The sequence below is a fragment of the Alternaria conjuncta genome (assembly GCF_024043145.1).
Source record: "Alternaria conjuncta strain BMP 0040 chromosome Unknown scaffold_21, whole genome shotgun sequence".
NCBI classification, from domain to species: Eukaryota; Fungi; Ascomycota; class Dothideomycetes; order Pleosporales; family Pleosporaceae; genus Alternaria; species Alternaria conjuncta.
The window spans coordinates 80,887-103,410 of NW_026250110.1; the positions used below are offsets into that span (position 1 = coordinate 80,887).

Sequence of the window (22,524 nt, forward strand, 5' to 3'; positions counted from 1 at the left end):
ATCGCGTGATGGCTGGCGCAATCTCAGGTAACGAAAAAGATCAGCGAGCCACATAATCGACTGACGAACAGTGCCCGCTGTCGTGCCTGTGCTTCAATTTAGTTTCTGGAGTGGGTCTGTCGCCTCTGGTGCTCGAGACATGGGAGACCTGGAGCTCCTCGGCTTCTTGGGATCTATTTTGCTGATGAGTAGCCACTTGGTGTGCCACCCATTGTAGGGAGACGCGCATGCAGGCTAGGCGCTACCAAGGCGACAGAACTCAAGACGGATCAGTCCAGGCCTATCTCGCGCCTTCGAAGATCATGCAGCACACATGTAAGATGTTCGGGACGATCAGAAGAAGCAACGTGTCGGGCCCGCATTCTTGCAGGCTCTGGCATCTGTCGCCAATGAGTAAACTAGAACTTTAACTCTGAGTTGAACCCAGGGACAATGCACACAAAGCTGGCGTGAGTGGACGGACAATGCTATATGACCTGCGTTCGCCCGTTGGTAGATGGCTGTGCCGCATTTCGATATATTGCGAGGCGGACTAGGGTACCAGGCGTGGGCACAGTGAGAAGAGAGGCTGCGCCGCTCGGCTTGGGTGTGGCGGGTATCGATGAAGTCATTGTCTGTGGGCCTTGCAGCGACGTGATGCAGCCTGGCGACCTTTTGCACGCCTGTGTTGAGACTCCAAGCCATGGGTTTCGAGAGGAAGGGGGTGGGTGACTAAGCCGCTCGCGCTAGTGCCAATGCGGCCGCTCTGCCAAGCCCTGGATCGCGAAACTTTGGAGAAGCTCACAGGCTGTCGTCGCCCCAATCACCCCAACCCCAATCTACCCGTCACCACCTGCTGCAAACATGGCCGGACCGCGCGCAGGAAACTCGAGGGCCAACGGCGCCGCCAACGGGGACACGTCCAACAACAAGCAATCGCTCAACGAGCCCCTCGACAAGGAGCTCTACGGCGGAAACAATGGCGACTACGTCAGTTCCATCGCCGTTGCCGATGACGACGCCGACATGGACGACGTGCAGCTGAACGGCCGGAGCCTTGTGGGCCAATACACGGCATCCAAGGAGATGATGAACGAGTTTGCGCATGGTGATGCCGGAGAGGCGGATATCCTCGACAGTCGCGAGAAGCAGGCTCAGATCGCATCACGCGAAACCGACTACCAACGACGACGATTCGACCGCGCCCTTTCTCCGTCGCGAGCGGATCCATTCGCGAAGGACGGCGAAGATGGCGGCCAGTCGTACAAGGACGTGATGAAGCAGCGCGAGTTTGAGCGCGAAGAGGCGCGTGTGAAGAGGCTCATCGAGGAGAGGGAGAGGGACGGAGGCAACGAAGTCCTCGACCACAAGCCTACGCTCCAGGACGACGGATCCGCCCCTGTCGATGGCGACAAGACCCCACCCATGAAGAAGACTCGCAAGAGGAGACGCTGGGACGAGAGCGGCGACGGCGAAACACCTGCGATCAAAGAAGAGGCCGACGAGGCCACGGCAGATGGCGAGCCCAAGAAGCGATCGCGATGGTCACCGGCACCCGAGGAAGAAAAGGCAGAAGACAAGTCAGCTGAGGCTGCTCAACCGGCTCGATCGCGTTGGGATACCACAGCTGTAGCCCCCGCCAGTGCTGCAACGCCTGCTCCCGCCACCAACGGCGCCCGTCCAGTCGCGCAGACGTTCGCATTCGGCACCGATATCTCCAACCGCAATGCTCCCTTATCCGACGAGCAGCTCGACATGATGCTGCCTGGTGAGGCTGAAGGCTACAAGGTCCTCGAGGCTCCTCCTGGGTACGAGCCAGTGCGGCGACCAGTGGGCATGCCAGCACTTCCCACGGGATACCAAGGTTTCTTGCTTCCGGAAGCAGACAACAGCTTGGCTGCCATGGGCAAGCAGCTGCCCACAGAGATCCCAGGTGTCGGTGATCTTCAGTTCTTCAAGAACGAGGACATGAAATACTTTGGAAAGCTCACAGACGGTGCAGACGAGAACGATATGACCGTCGAGGAACTCAAGGAGCGCAAGATCATGCGACTCTTGCTCAAGGTCAAGAACGGAACACCACCCATGCGAAAGACCGCGCTTCGACAACTTACCGACAACGCCCGGCAGTTCGGTGCTGGCGCCCTCTTCAACCAGATCTTGCCTCTCCTCATGGAGCGCACCTTGGAGGATCAGGAGCGACATTTGCTCGTCAAAGTCATCGACCGTGTCCTCTACAAGCTCGACGACCTTGTTCGGCCTTACGTCCACAAGATCCTCGTCGTCATTGAGCCTCTCCTTATCGACCAAGACTACTACGCCCGTGTCGAAGGTCGAGAGATTATCTCTAACCTTGCAAAGGCCGCTGGTCTCGCACACATGATCAGTACGATGCGTCCCGATTTAGACCACCAAGACGAATACGTCCGAAACACCACCGCTCGAGCCTTCGCCGTCGTCGCATCCGCCCTCGGTATCCCCGCCCTCCTTCCCTTCCTCCGCGCTGTGTGTCGATCCAAGAAGTCGTGGCACGCACGTCATACTGGTGTGAAGATTGTTCAGCAGATTCCTATCCTTATGGGTTGTGCTATTCTTCCTCACCTCAAGGGACTTGTCGAGTGTATCGGCGACAACCTGAATGACGAACAGCCAAAGGTCCGCATGGTCACAGCTCTTGCACTTGCAGCTTTAGCTGAAGCCGCGAGCCCGTACGGTATCGAGTCATTCGACGATATCCTGAACCCTCTCTGGACCGGAGCCCGTCGCCAACGTGGTAAGGCTCTTGCATCGTTCCTGAAGGCGGTCGGTTATGTCATCCCGCTCATGGACGAGGAGTACTCCAACTACTATACCAGTCAGATCATGGAGATTGTCATTCGTGAATTCCAATCCCCCGATGAAGAGATGAAGAAGGTCGTGCTCAAGGTCGTTTCTCAGTGCTCGAACACTGCAGGAGTAACTCCAGTCTACCTCAAGGACAATGTTCTCCCTGAATTCTTCAAGCACTTCTGGGTACGCCGCATGGCTCTTGACAAGCGCAACTACCGACAAGTGGTGGACACGACCGTGGACCTGGCGCAGAAAGCCGGTGTTGCTGAGATCGTCGGTAGGATTGTTAACAACATGAAGGACGAGAACGAAGCATACCGCAAGATGACTGTCGAGACTGTCGACAAGGTTATCAGCACACTAGGAGCGCACGACGTCGACCAGCGTTTGGAAGAACAGCTAATTGATGGTGTGCTTGTTGCGTTCCAGGACCAGACCATCGAGGACCCCATTGTCATCGACGGTTTTGCTACGGTCGTCAACGCACTGGGTGAGCGTACCAAGACCTATCTCCCGCAGATCGTCGCAACAGTTCTTGCTAGGCTCAACAACAAATCCGCAACCGTCCGTCAGCAAGCAGCAGATCTCATCTCGCGAATCACCTTCGTGATGCAGAAGTGCGACGAGGACCCGCAGCTCATCAAGCTTGCGCAGGCGTTGTACGAATACCTTGGTGAGGAATACCCTGAGGTTCTTGGTTCCATTCTCGGTGCTCTTCGTGCTATCGTCACAGTCGTCGGTCTCCACGCCATGCAACCGCCTATCAAGGATCTGTTGCCCCGCCTTACACCCATCCTTCGTAACCGACATGAGAAGGTACAGGAGAACACCATCGATCTGGTAGGACGTATTGCTGATCGAGGTGCAAACTACGTCAACCCTCGTGAGTGGATGCGCATCTGTTTCGAACTCTTGGACATGCTCAAGGCTCATAAGAAGGGTATTCGTCGTGCTGCCAACAACACCTTCGGTTACATTGCCAAAGCTATCGGTCCCCAGGATGTGTTGGCCACTTTGCTTGGTAACCTTCGAGTTCAGGAGCGTCAGTCCCGTGTCTGTACTGCCGTCGCCATTGGTATCGTCGCCGAAACTTGTGCGCCCTTCACTGTCCTACCGGCTCTTATGAACGAGTACCGCGTACCGGAGCTCAACGTACAGAATGGTGTTCTCAAATCATTGTCCTTCATGTTCGAGTACATCGGCGAGATGGCAAAGGACTATGTCTATGCCATCACACCACTTCTAGAGGATGCCCTCATCGACCGAGATCAAGTGCATCGCCAGACTGCCGCTTCGGTCGTCAAGCACGTTGCTCTTGGCTGTGTCGGTCTCGACTGCGAAGACGCGATGATTCACTTGCTCAACCTTCTTTGGCCAAACTTGTTCGAAACCAGTCCTCACGTCATCGACCGCATCATCGAGGCTATCGAAGGTGTCCGCAATGCCATCGGTACCCCGCTTGTCATGAACTACGTCTGGGCTGGTCTCTTCCATCCAGCACGCAAGGTGCGAAACCCTTACTGGCGCATCTACAACGATGCCTACGTTCAGAACGCCGACGCCATGGTCCCAGCTTTCCCAACTTTCGAGGAGGACGAGGTCAGGAGACATGAGCTGGATATCTTCATCTAAACGTAAGATCCCCAGTACCTTCTTTTGCTTTCTTTCCTGGGGCCACTACCCCGGGGATTTGTTGCACTTTCTTGCTTTCAGCGAACTGGGAATTGGTTATAGTTGGAACAATGGTAGGCCAACCCTGTCAGGGTCTGGGCTTGTCTAGCTTATCATGTACATCACAGTAGGGTTGGATCGGAGTATGCGGCGTTACAGTACGCTAAGATCAGAGAGAGCATGAGTCGCCATTACCAGGCCACTTCAGTTTAGGACCTCTTATGGTAACAAAAAGATAATCTGCAACCACTTTACACGCTGATCACCTTTAGGTTTCTGTGAAGTCATCTCATCTATCCCAGCCCTTGATCGTTGTCAGAAGGTAAGTCGGTGCTTGCCGCTGTCCTGTATGCTGAACCATCGAAGAGAACCCGCGCTCCCTACCAGAGGGGAGTACGTCTATGTCATTCACTCACACACATTACACCGGGATAAGTATATGTGCTCTTCACTTCTTGCCGTTTCATTCTTGGCCATGGAATATCGTGTTGGACTCCACTCTTGTCATTTGATAGCCCCGCACTATGATGATGGTCTTCGTCGGACTGTGCTCGAATGTTGCCGGCTCCAAGCTTTGATCTGTTGCCACAGTCGCTGGCCTTCAAGCGGGTTAGACATATTGATGGTCTTCACTGTCTTACATACCCAGCATCAGTTCACAGTTCAGCGTGAGTATGATGGGTCGGTGCCATTGACTTTTTATACCAGAATATCAGCTGCGCAGTTCAACATCGCAAACTCAAGCATTTCCCAATTACAGCCCATCGGTTCGCAAGATCCTGTAAAGCGTCCTTTATATCATTGTGTGAAAAGTTGTCATTCAGCGCTAAGAACATTTCGAGTTGATGTCGCACCTCACGGTCGAGAAAAGAAGTGGGCGATGCTGAGGTCGGGGAAAATTCCCTACTTTCTATTGGACCGCGGACGAATGTATACGACCGAATGCGCGCGAAACCTTGGCCGAGGAAGTCTTAAAACCTAAATCCGTGTACTGGCATCCTAGCAATATGCGTTAATGCTAGAGACGTTTGAGCGTGGTATGCGACATTAATGTCCGGGGAACGAATGAGTGCTGACGGAGCCTCAGCCGGGGGGTAACTGAAAGTACAGGCTCAGACACGAGCATGGTGAGTATCGCGGCGGTATCGTAGTCCCTACAAATCTACTCATGTTCTTCGCAAGAATACATAAACACCTGGCTGTTCACGTCAGCGTTTAGCAGAAATCTTGAGCAGCTCGTACAGTCGAATAAGATCATCGTTTCTTACGTATCCTCATCAACTTGCTTCCACGAACCACCAAGCAACCCGATTCTTCTTACGCATCAACTGCGATGGCCACTGTTCGCAAAGTTAACTTCCTCAGCCATGGCATCAACGTAATCGGCGATCTATACCTACCCTCCCCAAACGCACCAGATCGCAAAAATGCCGCCCTTATCGTCGGCCACCCCGGTACAGCTATCAAGGAACAAGCGTCTGGATTATATGCCAGAAAGCTAGCCGAACATGGCTTCATCACTCTCGCGTACGATGCAGCCTTCCAAGGTGAGAGTGGAGGCGAGCCACGTTACCTAGAAGATCCGTACCAACGAGTCGAGGACCTCAAGAGCGCCGTAACATTCCTTTCAACCCTTGACGGCGACGTTGACCCCGAAAGGATCGGAGTTGTTGGAATCTGTGCTTCTGGAGGCTACGCAATCTTCGCTTCACAGACTGATGTGCGCATGAAGGCCGTGGCGACCGTAGTCGGCGTTTGCTTGGGTGGTATGCATCGCAACAGTTTGAGAGACGACTCTGGAAACATCAACCCAGAAACACTGCATCAGCGCCTGGGTTTTGCAGCGCAAGAACGCATCTCAGAAGCCAAGGGAGGAAAGCCTGCCTCATTCAGCACGCTAGACGTTTTCGAAGAGGCAAAGTCATACTATTCGACACCCCGCGGGTACCATCCCAAATGTAACAACCTGCAGCTTGTGAGGAGCTTCGAAAAGCTTTGCACATACGATTCTTTTGCTTTCATCGACTGGATCTCTCCGCGACCGCTGTTAATGATTACGGGAAGTTTGGCAGACACGGGTAACGGAGGCCCAGCCGACACCGCTTGCTACAGCAAGGACGCAATCAAGAAGGCCAAGGAGCCGAAGGAACTTTTCGTCATTGAAGGAAAAGGACATCTCGATTTGTATGCTGATACTGAAGAGAGTGTTCCAAAGCTAGCTGATTTCATGGGGAAGGCGCTATGTACTTAGAGGCCGTTCGGTGTGTGTGTGCCAACACCTAGGGACATCCTTTTCGCGTTAGCAACAGGGCGCCCTACGTATGACAACGCGACTCGTACGCGAAGTGGAGTTTCCCAGCTTGGACGTAAATGCAATGCAACAGTTTAGGCAGCAGCCACTAGACCTTAATAAACATCTTCTATAACAACAACCTCACCTGCTGCACGATAACCAGACTACTGTTCTTAACCATCTCATACGGAATTCGGAAGGCAAAGCTTCCTCAACTACTACATCATGTCCGATACTGGCAAGTCCAACTCTGGTCCTCCTGGCGCGCCCCCAGCCGACGCTCCAACCAAAACCTACGATGCGTCGTGCCATTGCGGCGCTTTCAAGTACTCTGTCACTGCGTCTCCTCCGCTTGACGACCCCAGCGCGGTCCTAGTGGAATGTAACTGCAGTATTTGCGTGTCAAACGGTTATCTTCTTATCTATGTGCCCAACGAGCGTATCGTTTTCTCAAACGGTAGCATCGAGCAACTCAAGGTAGGCAAATATGTCACTAGCAACGTAGTAAACACCGCAAAAGATTAGGTCAGCTAATGTTAGTTAATAGTCTTATTCTTTCGGAACTAAGAGAATGGGCCACTACTTCTGCGGTACCTGCGGTGCATCGTGCATGATCCGCTCCAAGGACCCCAATTTCTTTGCCGGTATGACGTGCGTTAATGCACGCATGCTGCAGGGCGTTGAGCTTGAAAAACTGAAGCGCAAGTCTGTTGACGGGAAGAGCTTCTGAGAGCTTGCAGTGGGGTTCTTGGCGCAGATGGTGTTAGGCGTGTATGGTGTTAGTCGGGAAGAGGGCGAACGAGGACCGGAGTTGATGGTGTGAGGGGCCGGTCGCTGTTCATTCGTTGTGCTTCTGCATGTACAGTTCGTACTTGCTGACAAAAGTGTGGCGTGCAATATTATAAATGCAACTTCGTGCTGATTTCAGGCGAGCCATTGCTAGTGAAACTATAAAATCGGACACAAGAGGCTCGACTCTAGTACTTGAATCGGACATAACAGGTTCGGGCGGTAGTACGAGACATACTTTACATCGATAAATAGCTGACACGGTCTCCGTTCTCTGCATTGACCAATTCAGATACCTCCATACACTGAACAAGCGCTTTCCTAACTCATTCAAACTATGTCTCCATCACTCTCCACGCCCAACACGTCACTTACACCAACCTCACCAGGCCGTTGGGTTATAACAGAATTCGGCAAACCATCTGTGCTAAGATGGGAGGCATTTGATCCCATGGCCGCGCTATCTGCTGGCGGAGTGCTCATTCGCATCCTCATTGCTGGTATTGCTGGAGTCGACAACATTCAGCGTGTCGGCGGTTACCCTCATCCCCTGGCCAAGGAACCGGGCTTCACACCTGGCTATGACCTCGTCGGCGAGATAGTTGCGCTGGGCGATGCTGTTCCAAAGGGAAGAGAAATGAACATTGGAGACAGAGTGGCAGCGTTGAGCATCTTTGGCGCACATGCTACACACATCGTCCTGCCGCACGAAGAAGTCATGAAACTGCAGCATGAAGACGACCTCCTGAAAACTTGCGCACTTCCGCTGAACTACATGACGTCATGGGGTCTGTTGAAGCATAGTGGTGTCGATTTACAACCCGGCTCGAGCATCCTGATCGGGAGTGTGAGTGGAGGACTGGGAACAGCTATGGCTCAGCTTGTCAAGGCATTCGATATGGGCATCAAGATGTTCGGTACATGTTCGCCGAGCAAATTCGATTACGTGCGCTCACTGGGTGTGGAACCGCTTGACCGAAACGCCCCGGATCTTGTGGACCAGGTTCATGCGCTGACCAATGGAAAGGGTGTGGATGTCGCATACGACGGTGTTGGCAGTGAGAAGAGCGTCCAAGACTTCCTTGCAGCAACTAAGCAGGACATCGGCAAAGTGGTTGTCTTCGGAGTTATGGGGGCCATCGCTGCGGATGGGAGTAAAATGTTGTCGAAGGTCGACGAGATCCTTGAAACAATACTCCAGCCACCACGAATAAGCTTCTGGGCGCTTGATATCGAGTACCCAAAGAAGAAGGAAGTGGTGGAATTCTTTGCGCTCGTGGAGAAGGTGAGAGAGGGGAAGTTGGATCCGGTTGTCGCGAAGCTGATGAGACTGAGCGATGCGGTTGAAGCGCATGAGCTTCTTATCCATGGAAGTGCGATCAAGGGGAAGATGTTGTTTGTAGTGGAAGAAGAGCTAGCTAAGTCCCATGGCATTTAGAATGTTTTTGGCAGAAGAACCCTGACAGAGATATATGAGATAAGTTTGCAGCTGTAGCAGAAACAGTTCGAAACTGTAGTCGAGTAAGAGATACTCAAATGCTGCACAGTAAGAACGCTAGTGAACCAAATCGACGAATGAAACCGTGACGTATGATACCTAGAAGAAGGCTCTCAATGACACACATCCGAAGGAAAACGAAACGGAAAGTTTCTCTTTAAATGCGCTGAGAAGGTATGCCGTGATACTTTTATCCCAGTCTCTCATACGGGTGTACGGTCTCCGGTGTTTCGGAAGAGCTTTGTCTTCCGATTTGTGCCTGCATGGTACCAGGACTCATATTTATGGAATTCGAAACTGGAATATAGGCATTGCTTGGATACATCGCGCTCGTTGTGGAAGCTTTGTCGTTGAAATCTGGGAAGTAGTAACCTGGGTTTGACCCAACCATTTGCTGAGGGACCGCATCCCAGGTTACAGGCATCGTGGGCATTGTTGGTGGTGGACAGGTCATGTTTCCCCACGTCGATGACACGCCTGAACCGGTGTAGTATGCATGATTTGGCGTAAGAGTTGATGTTGGTAGCGTAGATGCAGTCTGCGATTCTTTGACGAAGATTGCAGCCATGGCCTCGGGGCACTCGTTCTGCAATCGCTTTCGTAATGATCCTGGTAAACCGATTCCATTCTCACATAGCCGTTCTAAGAGACTCTCGATAATGTTTTCCAGATTGACTGTCTTCTCGTTGCATCGTTGCTGTGTCTGCATATTCTCATTCCTGGCTATCATCAAATTGTTCTCTAGTGTACTGATGAGTCTTTCTTTAGCTTCGATGTCTCGCATAAGCTGTGCGCATATTTCATTGCCCCTAGCCCGAGTTTGTTGTTTACAGGGCCTCCGTATCTGGCTGTGCTCGAAAGCCGGCCCTGGAAGAAAGTTTGGTTCCGGCGGATTTGATTCGGGATTCACCAGCTTCCATATAAACGTCCACCTCACTTCCTTGGCAAGCGTCGCCCATGAGGGACATCTCTCCGTCCGGCGGTGAAAATGCGTAGAGTTGTCGAAAATATCGGCGCAAGAAGTACCGATGCAGTATCGCTCGCAGCCATCCGACGTATGTTTCTGCAGTATATTCCCTGGCCTCTTCTCCTCGTCTAGTATGGGTAACCGCGTGCAGCATTCCTTGCATATTACTATGCGATGACGATTCATGAGACTTCGCATCAGCTCTGATATTGTAGTATTCGTCCCTTGACAGCCATGTAACTCGTGCATTGGACAGGACATCTGACCGGGATAATTGGAATCTTGAAGTGCATCTTGAACAAAAGCACCTTGTTCCCTGGTGGGTCTTCTATTAGGACACTCGTCTTCGTCGCCTTCTCCTTCTCGGCTTCTTTTGTTGGTCGATAGTGTATTCTTGCTTGCAGGTCCGATTGGAGTGCTATTCGACGTTGCAGAGCTATTTGGAGACCCGTTCGAGCCAGAGCCGTTTGTTGATGTTTGCAACGAGTGTGTGTCGTCAGTAAGCCACTCTGTGCTTTCATATGCGTGCGATGACTCGTATGCGTCGTAGTATTGGTCCCTATCCTGCAGAATACTCCAGAATTCGAGGACCAGCGCCCTTGAAGACGATACTGAACCTCCTCTTACAATCAAAGATTGCACTGGAGCAGCTGGGGAGCTCATAATGCTAGTGCTTGTACTCGGAATCGCTGGGGGAGTGACTGGCGGGTACGTGCTTGCATCTTTGGTCGCGTCAACCCATCGAAGAACTTCAAATTTTGCGGTATCTTGAACATCCGAGCCTTGGTCGGATGGATTGTGAAGACAAGTGCTTGGCTCTCTCATTGTATCATTCGGGGTGGAGTTTTCGATCGACTCTTCTTTTGCCTTGGTAGCCTCGCCGAGAAACGCTTCCGATTGTTCTCCATTTACTGCTGCAGTCCTTCCTAGCGCTCTCACATATGAATTCTCCTGAGAGCCCTTTCTCTTAGCGGAAGCTGTGCGCCAGGCCTTCCGCGGGTGCCCAGCGGGCATTGCATTGACACTCATAGAAAGAGCAGGCCATGGTCTTGAGAATTTTGGGGTCTGCGGAAGGGAGTGAGGTTGCGAAGTAGAAGTTTCGTTGCATGGCGTGATGCTATCTGTGTGGTTTGAAGTCTCTTGTTTGATGACTTGTAGTTGGTCACTGCTCGTTCCCTCCACAGAGCCAAACAGCCAGGACGCAAAGCTTTGTAATCTTTCCTCCCCATAAATTTCGGGAGACCCACCGTATCCGCTGTCACTATCTCCCCACCGGAAGCTTAGCGGTGGGAAGAGTCCATTTCCTGTCTTCCGCGCTCGAGCTTCAATGGGTCTTCTCGGAGTAGCCACTTCCCCTTGTTGTTGAAGTACTAGATTGGCTTGAGCTACACGTTCGTTGTCAGTGGATTCAAAACCGCCGATTTGATCCGACTGCCGAGACGGTTCAGGTATTTCGAATTCATATCGTGCCTGTACGTCGTTGCGGTGTGTAAGTGGCCTGCTGACTTCGGACAACTCTAGATAAGATCTCATAGCTGCCATAGCTGTCGAAAGAGGATTACGAGTGAGATGCGGGATTTTGGACGTTGGGATATGATAATGCAAGGAGCGGGCGCAGTGCGACAGGTACGTAGGCAGCAGATGGCACCCACCGTGTCGATGGGTGTGGACGCGTCGTCACGGATTGCCAGCAACGCGAACAAATTGTTTGGCCCCCAAATCCCGAGTACTTGAGCGCCACCCATGCAGCCAAGAAGTGGCTTACCCTATCTCCATAACACCGTCACCAATCTGTATGCAAACAGATTGTTTCGTTGTTTTTAGCATGGAATACTGCTTCTGCGATCATTGTATCAAAGAGTAAGAGAGCTGATGAATTGTAGGCATCAAAAGGCATCTTGATGCAAATGATCAGGGTTGCAAAACACTTTGTCCGAGCCGCAGCAGAGCATTGCTGTGATACGCCGCGTACAATAGCCCACCATATATGATGTAGGGCGTGTGAATAATAAGAATGAAGTCTCATCACCTCAGACTGCTTCAGCTCAATGAGAATGTCTGCCATCACCAACCCAGTCGAGCAAGTCATGACAACGACTGTGCCCAACCACGAGCCCGAGATCTGGATCGGATACACTAAACAAGGCCGCAAGTACCTCGAAAAGCAGACCAAAGCGCCCAACACGGAACAGCAGATATTTCATCTGATCGAGTTCTACAAGCTACGCTTCAGTACGATGGAGCGCGCGATGTTGCGCTGGCTGTGGTGCCAAAGACCCGTCATCCAAGTGTGCGAAATCACAGCAGTAGGTCCATGCCATAAAACTTGTTGAAAACTGCTGTATGCTGATTCCATCTAGGCCAACGCCCAAAGATGCATCTTCCCTTTGGAGGTGCACTTCGAAGACATCGAGACGTCACATGCGCTATCGGCTGCTTTGCTGCGACCGGGGCTACTACGTGAGAGTGGGAGGATGTTCCACGAAACGGGGTCGTTCGACGTGGAGAACACAGAGGCATCACCGACGCGGAAAGTATTGTGCATCGGCCATGTCGTCGACAAGAGGTACCTGGTGTGGCCACTAGCCCTATCCTTCGCTATTGCGACAGTCGTAGCGGTCATCGCAGGAGTCGCAACACACAGTGTATCGTCCGGAGCGGAGTTGGGGGGTTTCATCGGCGTCGGTGTCGTATTGTCATGGTCGTACATCTTGTGGCTCCTGGGATAGCTCATGCATCCATGCGTCTGAATCTCTGACCACCGTCTTCGTCCTTCTCCAGCAGCCCTCTCATCTCCCTAGCCCTCTTCTCCACCTCTCTTGCGCTGCCCATTCGACTTTCTTCAGGATGCCATCCTTCAATGTGCGTGAATAACGGTACGATGGCAGAGCTCTTCCAGGCCACTACTCCCCTCCTCCATGTATGCACGAGCGTAGCTATGAAGAACGCAATGCCCATGGTGACTTCAACAACTGGTACACTTATCCAGGCCCAGTGGACTTTTATGTATTGTTCAGTCGTGATTGTTCTACCAGGGAGGTTGATACTGCTAGGCCCCTGGCCGAAGGCGTACATCATTGAAGTGCTAATAGCTTGCACAGTCTGTGTTAAGTTTGTAGAGTTTTGCAAGGCAAGACCGTACGCGTCCTTGATTGTAGAGGAAAATATACCGGAGAGAAACGTCATCATTCCCTCGTTATCGACTGGACCAACGCTGAAAGTTGTGTTACCAGGGAGTGTTGTAGTCTCGTTCGAGACGTTGAAAGAGACCCAATAGTCCTGGTTGAATGGATTGGCGATGCCGTAAAGTTCATAGTCCTGTATGATTCCAGGGTTGAAGGTACCGTTCACGACGGTCATGTTACGGACATGCCGACCGACCCAACGCATGTCACACTCAGTGAGGTCTGGACTATCCATGCTAAAAGGCGACACCATGTTGGCGGTAGCGAAACTGACGATGGTGCTGTTAAGTACGCTGCCTATTTGAGATGCGCGCTGTATATGAGCGGTACTGTTGAATTGAGTTGATCCTCCGCCGCCTGAGCTTTGATGGGAAGACGACTCAATGAAGAAACCAGAGGGTGTTGTATAATTGCAGCTTCTCCCTGCGTGTATACTGTCACAGACAGTGTCCGAGGTGGATGTGACATTCGTGCAGTTGCTAGCCACTGCCAGGGTTGTGAAATCATCCCATTGGCAATTTCCAGTCTGGCATTCAACTTGCACTGGTGCACTGAGATTGTAGAGCCCATTCAGGATAGCGCCTTGTATTTTGGGATCCATCATCCGCCCTGTTCGGGTTGTAAGCTTGGAACGGCTTCTAAAGAAGTTACACATATAACTTACTGATAACACCTCGTCCGGTGACGCCCCTGGCGGCGCCGGAATCATAAATTTGGTTTTTGTAGAAAGTCGCACCAGAGGTGTCGAAACGCAGTCTTGAAGGATACGAAAGCAACTGCTGTGACAAGGGGCCCATGGCGAGGGACAGTACCGTGATGAGAGAACCCCATGTTGCCAACTTGGTTTTGAGATGCAATCTCCAAACAAGTTCCAGAGACCCCCAAGGTCCACGACTAGCGTCGTCGAAGATTTGCATCTCTCGCAGCGGGCGTGGTGACCTAACCAGATGAATCCACTTGAGTTGACTCAAGCATGATGCAACTGGTACTATCAGGGCTGTCCGCGATAAGGTCGAAAGAAGTGCAACAACTGTGTTCAGCGTAATGTTATGAACAAAATGCCAATTGGACAAGGGTCTCTCCTGGTAGACTTTCAATATGATTGTTATGGCGACAATGCATAGAAAACTGAAAAGTGCAGATGCGATCTCCCACCGCCAATCTTCCCAGTGAAAGCTTCCAGAACGCTTCGGTGGATCGTAGTGCGTTCGGACAATAGCCTGTTCCTTCGAAGATACGGATTCTGGTCCTTCTGAACTCCATGCTAGGTTGTTACCGAGTAGCCTTTCGCTATGAGTGGAATGGCCGTGATCCGGGATACCATGTAAACGATCCTGCTTGAGGCTGCTTGCAAGTGGGTCTGCTCTGACTGGAGCAGTGGCCGTCGGAAGGTACTCTTGGCTGAGCTCCAGCGAACGCATAGTGGCAGAGCGAGATGAAGCCATGCTCAGGATCCGGTAGAGCAGCGATAGCTACGTGTGTTAAGATCTGCGAGGAGTCGACAGGACTAAGTACTGTTACATACGAGAGGCCGCTGGGCTAGTGGCTTTGGTGGCTTGGGCTAGGTGGGCCAAAAGCGGCTGAGGTGTTGTACAAATTCTGACCATTGGCTATGGTTTGGCAAGGCGTCCTGCCTAGTAACACCTAACGCTGTGTTCAACGATCTGCAACGCACGCGGATATACCTGTGTCATACAACAGTGATAGGTCTCCTGACGGCTAGGATGATGTGGACGGTAACACCAAAAGAACTTGATCATTTCGAGATTGATATTGGACGTGGCAAAACTATCGCAGGGGTATCTTGGTGTTCGAAAGCAAAGGAGGCAGGAAAGTAGCTCGAAGTATTACAACTCATCGAATGCGCGCAGTCGCTCATCGTCATCTAGTACAGACTGCGCTTCGGGGGTCTCCATTTTTGGACTTGCAGTACTAGATGACGGCCCTATAATTGCCTCTTTTGCTATGTCTGGAATGTCGGCATTCAGGATTGCCTCTCTGGTCGCAGGATCGAGTGTATTCTTCGGTTCGTGTAGGTTGTCGATCGGTTGCGACGGGCGGAAGAAAACGAGAGCTAGTATAAGAGCAGTTACGAAACCCACTATAGCCCAGAATATGCGCACGCGATCTGTGTGATGTTAGTTGGGACGATAACAAAGAAGGTTATGAGGATAGCCATACGGGTGTTCTTCGCCTGCCACTGCGCTTCCGATTTGGCCCTCGCATCGACACGCTCTTTGGCTCGTTCGAGTCTCGCCGTCAGTGCATCGGCTTTTTCTTTGCCCGCCTTGATGCGCTCTTCCAACCCGCTCACTTGCTCCTGTTGTGTCTTGAAGCCATCAAAGGCTTCCACTTGGCCAGTCACATCCTCCAGCAACTCTGTGGTGTCCGACTCGAAGTTCTCGTGGAGCTCCTTGGTCAGGCCAGAGAGCTCTTGCAGTGTTCCGATGGTCTGGCGCAGTACAGAGACCTTCTCGAGGATGGAATAGTAGGTGTCGTCTAGACGGCGCGACGTCTTGAGGGACTGGTCGGAAAGGGTCTGCAGAACCGCACGAAGGTCTCTGCGAGCCATGTTAGAGAAGGCATCTTGGGGGAACGCTACAGAGCATCATGGGGTTGATAGTGAATGACGCAGACGCACCGTTCTCTAGCCTCAACTCTCTTAGCCTCTAGCTCCACATCCGCCTGCCGGATTGGTCTCCGCGGCGGGATAGTGATGCCTGGAGTAATTTCCTCCTTCCCATGCACGCTGCCATCCGCCTGGCCTGGGGCGACGCTCTCCCTGCGACTGTGACTGGGGCTCGTGTCTCTGCTCCCTCGCGCCTGCCTCAGCAGGTCTCCGAAGCTAGTGGGCGGCTGTATTTGGATGGCTGACTGCATCGCCTCTTTGGCAGCATGGCGTCGGCTGGAGCTGTGGCGGTGCCGGTCATCGTGACGGTCGTGGTGGTGTCGCGACGACTTGTGCTTGTGCAGGTGGGAATGCGACTTCTTCTCGGGGTCAGTCGTCACACGCGTCGCCGAACGGGAGCTGTAGAGGTTGGGACGGAAAGATCTGGGGTCGGCCAGGCCGGCATGGAGGTGAAGCTGGCCGTCCATGTCATGGTGGTGGTTGGGTCGGCGCAACGAGGCAGTTGTCGGTGCTGCTGGGTTCCAAGATCGACTTCCGAGTTTCGCGTGTCATTGCAGGGGTCTCCTTCCGCTAGCCAGCTGGGGAAGCGCATGTGAAGAGAGTCATGAAACAGCCTAGACAGTCATGATGATTGTGGCTTTGCAGATATTGAACTCGAATTGCTTGTGCACGCAATTCCACGTCTGTGGGCATGGTACTTTCAGTAGTGATCTCAGATTCCTTGATCATGTACAGGATTCTAATGATTGCTTTTTGCTGCGTCTTCCACTGTGGAAGTCTCGATAGGGTATCATTGCTTGCATCCCGCCCTACAGACTGGACTTCTCTGGATTTGTTCCGGTCGCTCTTGCTTTCCCGGTGGTCTCTAGGCAGTGCAGTCGCGCCTGCCTCTGCACCTTCTCTACATCCTCCCGAAGCGGCATTTCCTTGACCGCATTTTGTGCTTCGGCTTTAGTCTATCCGACCCGAGCTCATGACTTCAGCATCTTGTTGCGCTTCTCCCTCCTCTTCAGGCGCTCGACGCGCTTCTTGTGCATCTTCTCCTCCATCTGGGCGAATCGCTCTCGTTCTGCTTTGGCGGCGCGCTTGGTCTTGATGGCTTCGACTCGTCGCTATTGCACAGTCAGCTCCTGTCTATTTGTAACCAAAAGCCGTGGTTTCCTACCTGTCTCTCAGACTCCTTCTCGTCCTTCAGCTCCTTCTCCTTCGCCTTGACAGCAGCGAGCGCTTTCCTCTCCTCACTGCGCTTCTCCCATGACGTCTGGCCAGCCTTTGGTCGGAAGGGGCCCTTGTTGTCGTGCCATTGCTTGCCTGGGGAAAGTTAGATCGCCATGTCGCGACTACCACGCACAGCGGTCGCATACCGTTCTTCTTCATGCCCTTGACAGGGGCAGTTTCCGTCGCAGGAGGTGCCTCGATTATCACAGATTCAGACATGGTTGCGGTGTTGCGCGACCAGTGGATCTCGCAGAAGTTCTCGAACCCAGAACACGGCGGCGCGAGAAAAGTTAATGCCGATTATCGATAACTAGCGCACTTTGCCGGCGCGGGCTGCCAGCCAGGGATCGCAAATCCCGCCCAACTCAAATGTTATCAGATTGAATTGATCTGATAAGCGGCATCAGCAGAAGTGCGGCCGGAGCGCGTCCCCAACTGCTCGTTGCGCCCATACTTTATTCGCGCATGCAGATGGTCTGGCTTAGCAAGCGCTGTGCGCTTTCCACTCCTGTAATACTTTCTTCCGATACTGCAGAATTTTCCTAGGCTAGCTAAAGAAAGGTCGACCCTGTTTGGTACAACGTTGGGCGTTATCATCTTCTCCATCCCCGTCGCACACACGGCCCGCTACATGCTCCCTCGAGCAAACTCTCTTCGTCGTGTTACACACTTCCGAACCTTCCTCCACTCGCCATAACGCAAACGCTACCGGTGTACTCTATCATTGACATGGGCTCCGATTCATAACAGTAGCCACGCGCCCTCTCACCGCCCACGACTCTTCGCACGCAACATGCGCTCGGCCTCATAACCATACATTCAATACAATCACACATATCCGTTGACGAGCCACATACATTCCGCATTCATGGAAGCACAAGAGAGTTCGGTGTCGGTGGTGGGGGGAAGAGGCCGGCTGCCCAACCCAGTCATAATGGAAGAGGTCCGGAGCCCTGCTGCAGCACATACCATAGGCAAGGGCGAAGAGGCCCTGAAGGATGTTCTCTGTGGATCCGCAGCTGGAATTGTCGGAAAGTACATCGAGTACCCCTTCGACACGGTCAAGGTTCGGCTACAGTCACAGCCCGACCAGGTGCCACTCCGCTACACCGGGCCACTGGACTGCTTCAAGAAGTCCCTACAGCAAGATGGCTTCCTTGGAATATACCGGGGGATCAGTGCGCCTCTGGTAGGAGCTGCTGTAGAGACAAGCACCTTGTTCTTTAGTGTGAGTAACGTGCCAATGGAGAAGTGGATCAAGCTGATGTGGTCTGTAGTATCGTCTGGCTGGCGATGCACTCAAGTCCTCGGGATTCTATCCTGAACTGAAGAGACACCCTGAGCGTGACTTGCCATATTCTGGTATGCTCTTTTGCGGAATGATCGCGGGCGCCATCACCTCACTCTTCCTAACACCGATTGAACTCGTCAAATGCAAGATGCAAGTTCCCCTAGAAACAAGCGGCAGCGTTGTAGCCGCACCAACTATCAGAGGAGTCATTGCTTCTATCTATCGTCACCAGGGCCTCAAGGGCTACTGGCACGGACAGTTTGGAACCTTGATTCGCGAGACGGGAGGCGGCGCGGCGTGGTTCGGTGGCTATGAAGGCATGAAGATCCTGTTCAAAGGCTCCAGCACTTCAGCCAAGGACGAAGATATTCCCGTCTGGCAGCGCATGGCCTCTGGTTCTGTCGCAGGTGGAGCCTACAACTTCATGTTCTACCCTGCGGACACGATCAAGTCGAGGATGCAGACGGAAGATGTCAAGCAATTGACTGGTGGAAAGTCAACATTCAGCGCTGTAGGAAAGGCGGTTTGGAAGCAACACGGTATCAAAGGCATGTACCGTGGGTGTGGTATCACAGTTGCGAGATCCATACCCAGTTCTGCGTTCATCTTTACGGTATATGAAGAGTTAAAGAAGCGATGGCCTACTCGACAGGTAGAGTAGGACCGTTGCAGGATTTCGCGCTGGATGCGCGGAATTTGTCGAGCAGCATATCATGGTGTTTGGGGGCGTTTGTATAGCATCAGGCGGGAGCGTCGAGATACCATGTATTGTTACATTGAGCGCATAGAAAAGAAGCAGCAGTCTTAGATCATAGAACGCATGCACATGCAACTTTTCCCAGATTATTCTATCTTCACATGTCAAAGCGCAAACACCCCTGTCACTTCTTTCTCTTAGCGCGAAACTGCACCAATCCACGGATGTGGGGAAGCAGCGACCGGCAATGTGACGCGAGCCGAGGATCAGATGCCAGCAGCCATTCCGCGACTGCGACCCTGCGCTATCTATACCCGACCGCAAACCTCGCTCTCGTCCCCATGCCAGCCTCATGATACGTACACTTTACCTCCATTCTTCTCTTCACTCCTTCGATTTTCTCCTTCAGAGTTCCCGCGACCGTAAAAGGTAGCGGCAAACGTCATCGCAACGCGCGCGCGCTGGACCGAGGCTCTTCTTCGCCGGACGCAAGCCAGCTACGACAGAACACAACACCCAGGTCATAACACACATACACAAACAACATGGATAGATTGCACGCCCTCGAGGTATGTTGCAGAAACTTGGATGCCGTATCTTTCAAGGCGCGAGCTAATGGCTTGAACAGGCTGCGCTCGACAGGATTGTGCTAGATCCAAAGTACCACGATATCCTCACACTGGTAAAAGGTGTGAGGAACGGCATCGTGTACGGAAGCAAGGTGCGGTTTCCACATGCGCTTGTGTAGGTTCTTGCAGGATTGTGCGTTTATGGAGGGATGGATTGCTGACGCGTGGTTGCAGGATGATCTTCCTCTTCAGATCTGGAAGGTACGTAGAACTCCACTTACTACCAAACCTCTTGTCTATTTCGGAATTGTAGAAAAGACCAGGGCTGACAGGATCCAAACAGTTTCCGATCGAAAGCCTTGCTCGTCTACAAAGCGACCCGCCAGCACGCCCGTAACCTCGGCCTCTTCGCCCTCGTCTACAAATCCTGCATGATCTTCCTCCGACACGCCTCCCCGACCGGCAAAGAGCGACACTACGATTCCTTCCTCGCCGGCCTCCTAGGCGGCTACACCGTCTTCGGTCGCACAATTCACAATTCCGTGTCTCAGCAAATCGTCATATACGTAGCTGCACGCGTATTGTTAGCGTTGGCAAAGCTGGCAGTACAACCACGACAGGTTGGAGGCGGAGCTAGTGGACAAGGAGTTCAAGGAGGTGGTGGTGGATGGGAGCTGTTCGGTAATGGCGAGATGAGGAGAACGATGGCGAAGAACGGATGGCCGGTGTTTGCCAGTCTGAGTTGGGCGATGGTTATGTATATTTTCAGGTGGCATCCTGAGGCTGTTCAGAGCAGTTTGAGGAGTAGTATGAGTTATATGTGGGTATCCCTTGAAGCTCAAAGAATATGGGATTATGCTAACATGTTGACAGTTATGTTCAGTCGGACGATTGGAACTCGTTACGGACATTACTTTGGCATAACAAATGAGCAGGGTGGAGAGGAAGGGCATCGAGTGACGGGAGAAGACGTCATGGTTAGATCGAGGACCTGGCATGCAGAGGCGAATGCACGGCAATTTAGAAGCATATACATTGGCGCGCTACACCATGACCGTGATAGAAAGAGAATATCAGGAAATATCCAAACTGTCATGAGACAATAATACCTCCTTTCTAAATCCATCCACCAGTAATGAAATCTCCCGACCGACGAGGTTAAAAGCGGCAACACTACTTCACGCGACCCCAAATATGCGTCATACACAGTGACATAGGTCCGCACAATGCCAAAACAAAGCGACCAATCTCACCAGAGTCATACCCAACTCCTTGGACTACAATCGCTCTCGGTGTTGACCGGTGGCTTTTTACCCCACTTCCAACGCCCATGTAGGCGGCCTCCGGTGAGCCCATCTCGGACACGCACACGCGACGCGTTCTCCCCAAAACAAAGTCCCCATGCCGTCATCAGGCAGAACAATCTACATACCGGCTACCTTCGGGCTTTTACCAGCTCGTTTCGGACGTGTCCTATGCTATCCTTCCGTCGCGTGGTTACTCGAGGGTACTGTCGACTACCCCAGGTTATGAGCACGCTGGCCGGTGTCGGGATACGGTAATAGATGAGCGGAGGATATTGGTCCTTCAGAGTACTGGTGTGGTCTCGGTTGCGATAAATGCGGGGAAGGAGGTCCAGTGATGGGTTGTTGGAGCCAGGTAGGTGACCGACTCAGGCTTGGGGTCGGGCAACGTGTCTGTCGCGGAGGCGGTTATGACTCCCTTTCGTTCTGTCGTATATTCTGGCTGGCCGATGATCGCTCGTACGTTTTGTGTATAAAGACTTTGGAGGATGTGCGGTAGTCGTTCTCTTCGGTCCCTTCTTAAGAGTTTATTGATTTGGAGGTGTCTTGATCTGTACTATTAGCGTGTATACCATTACCTTTGCCAAAACGATTATTGTCCTATTACAAACAGAATTGTCTTCCATTGCTTGCTGTCCTTGTTCTTTCTCGTAGAGCTGTCGAGGTAAGATGCACTACTTCTCTATGTGTATGCAACGATTCGACTTCGGCTACGTCCTCGCTTTTGACAACGATGGTACTGAGCGCTTGAGCCCATACCACACAAGATGGACTGACATGCCTCCAGGAAAGACTGCTCGATCTTCTTACTATCGCCACGATGTACGACCACGATGATCCGAACAACCCCTCCCACCAGCCGGCTCTGGATAGCCCATCGTCTGATAGACCACCCCAATTCAACTGGAGGAATTGTGGCTATGACTGTGGTGAAGGGTGCGAGAAGGCCAGTGACGACGAAGGAGGTGGCGGAGTGAGCGACGACGAGACAGCCGTTGACGCGGACGAAGAGCGATACTTGACGCCCATGCCGCAAGACGAAGACATGAGAATGTTCCAAGATGCAGACGGCACCACGACCCATTCTTCAGACCTAGACCCCACAGATACGGTCCAAGACTGTGCCGCCATGTCCGACAGCATGGTCGTCGAACCCTGTGCCACAATCGACCACAGTCCAGTAGCATCTGCCGGCGGCAGCGCTCGAAGCCGATCACCCGACCCGGGTGTTCTTTATTGGGTTGCCCACAGCATGCCGGTTGCCACGCCGTTGCCTATTGAGTACTTTTTTCTGCAGTCGCCGCTGCGTCTCAGCCCCCAGTACGAGCATTGCCGCGGAGACCCAGCGAGTCACCTTGTTGTGCCGGATCGCTCGCCCCTCTGGTATCTGGTGGAGCAGTCGTGGAACGGGTATGCGCCGGCTTATGGATATATCTCGCCGCCATAGTTTGGGGCGGTAGGATTTGATTCAACTGGAAGGATCTTGTTGGTTGGTGGTCGGTGGTCGGTGGTCGGTGGTTGGAGTCCAGGCGCGCTCTCTTTTGGAATGGACATCCAGATCGTCCTTCAATGTTGTGTATAACGAACGAACTCTTGATTAGCTAG

The 22,524-nt window shown here is 52.5% G+C and overlaps 10 protein-coding genes across 10 annotated transcripts; 8 read left to right on the forward strand and 2 right to left on the reverse strand.

The window, feature by feature from the left end:
• Nucleotides 1-843: 843 nt before the first annotated feature.
• Nucleotides 844-4,440, forward strand: PRP10 (U2 snRNP component prp10; the record flags this gene model as incomplete). The annotated part of the gene is made up of 1 exon (XM_051474306.1): nt 844-4,440. One exon carries the CDS (start codon nt 844-846, stop codon nt 4,438-4,440), a length of 3,597 nt encoding a protein of 1,198 aa, XP_051321799.1.
• A 1,372-nt stretch (nt 4,441-5,812) lies between these two features.
• Nucleotides 5,813-6,730, forward strand: J4E85_010093 (uncharacterized protein; the record flags this gene model as incomplete). Its single annotated transcript, XM_051474307.1, has 1 exon — nt 5,813-6,730. One exon carries the CDS (start codon nt 5,813-5,815, stop codon nt 6,728-6,730), a length of 918 nt encoding a protein of 305 aa, XP_051321800.1.
• Nucleotides 6,731-6,997: 267 nt separating this feature from the next.
• J4E85_010094 (uncharacterized protein) lies at nt 6,998-7,502 on the forward strand (the record flags this gene model as incomplete). The annotated part of the gene is made up of 2 exons (XM_051474308.1): nt 6,998-7,249; nt 7,320-7,502. The coding sequence occupies 2 exons, from the start codon at nt 6,998-7,000 to the stop codon at nt 7,500-7,502; spliced, it is 435 nt and encodes a 144-aa protein (XP_051321801.1).
• A 396-nt stretch (nt 7,503-7,898) lies between these two features.
• On the forward strand, nt 7,899-8,999 carry J4E85_010095 (uncharacterized protein; the record flags this gene model as incomplete). Its single annotated transcript, XM_051474309.1, has 1 exon — nt 7,899-8,999. One exon carries the CDS (start codon nt 7,899-7,901, stop codon nt 8,997-8,999), a length of 1,101 nt encoding a protein of 366 aa, XP_051321802.1.
• Nucleotides 9,000-12,080: 3,081 nt separating this feature from the next.
• On the forward strand, nt 12,081-12,755 carry J4E85_010096 (uncharacterized protein; the record flags this gene model as incomplete). The annotated part of the gene is made up of 2 exons (XM_051474310.1): nt 12,081-12,332; nt 12,387-12,755. The coding sequence occupies 2 exons, from the start codon at nt 12,081-12,083 to the stop codon at nt 12,753-12,755; spliced, it is 621 nt and encodes a 206-aa protein (XP_051321803.1).
• Nucleotides 12,756-15,058: 2,303 nt separating this feature from the next.
• On the reverse strand, nt 15,059-16,307 carry J4E85_010097 (uncharacterized protein; the record flags this gene model as incomplete). Its single annotated transcript, XM_051474311.1, has 3 exons — nt 15,059-15,339; nt 15,393-15,772; nt 15,853-16,307. 3 exons carry the CDS (start codon nt 16,305-16,307, stop codon nt 15,059-15,061), a joined length of 1,116 nt encoding a protein of 371 aa, XP_051321804.1.
• A 504-nt stretch (nt 16,308-16,811) lies between these two features.
• Nucleotides 16,812-17,277, reverse strand: J4E85_010098 (uncharacterized protein; the record flags this gene model as incomplete). The annotated part of the gene is made up of 3 exons (XM_051474312.1): nt 16,812-16,952; nt 17,006-17,151; nt 17,205-17,277. 3 exons carry the CDS (start codon nt 17,275-17,277, stop codon nt 16,812-16,814), a joined length of 360 nt encoding a protein of 119 aa, XP_051321805.1.
• A 715-nt stretch (nt 17,278-17,992) lies between these two features.
• Nucleotides 17,993-19,010, forward strand: J4E85_010099 (uncharacterized protein; the record flags this gene model as incomplete). The annotated part of the gene is made up of 2 exons (XM_051474313.1): nt 17,993-18,286; nt 18,336-19,010. The coding sequence occupies 2 exons, from the start codon at nt 17,993-17,995 to the stop codon at nt 19,008-19,010; spliced, it is 969 nt and encodes a 322-aa protein (XP_051321806.1).
• A 581-nt stretch (nt 19,011-19,591) lies between these two features.
• J4E85_010100 (uncharacterized protein) lies at nt 19,592-20,546 on the forward strand (the record flags this gene model as incomplete). The annotated part of the gene is made up of 5 exons (XM_051474314.1): nt 19,592-19,615; nt 19,675-19,790; nt 19,850-19,876; nt 19,959-20,435; nt 20,489-20,546. 5 exons carry the CDS (start codon nt 19,592-19,594, stop codon nt 20,544-20,546), a joined length of 702 nt encoding a protein of 233 aa, XP_051321807.1.
• A 1,193-nt stretch (nt 20,547-21,739) lies between these two features.
• On the forward strand, nt 21,740-22,366 carry J4E85_010101 (uncharacterized protein; the record flags this gene model as incomplete). The annotated part of the gene is made up of 1 exon (XM_051474315.1): nt 21,740-22,366. One exon carries the CDS (start codon nt 21,740-21,742, stop codon nt 22,364-22,366), a length of 627 nt encoding a protein of 208 aa, XP_051321808.1.
• Nucleotides 22,367-22,524: the final 158 nt, after the last annotated feature.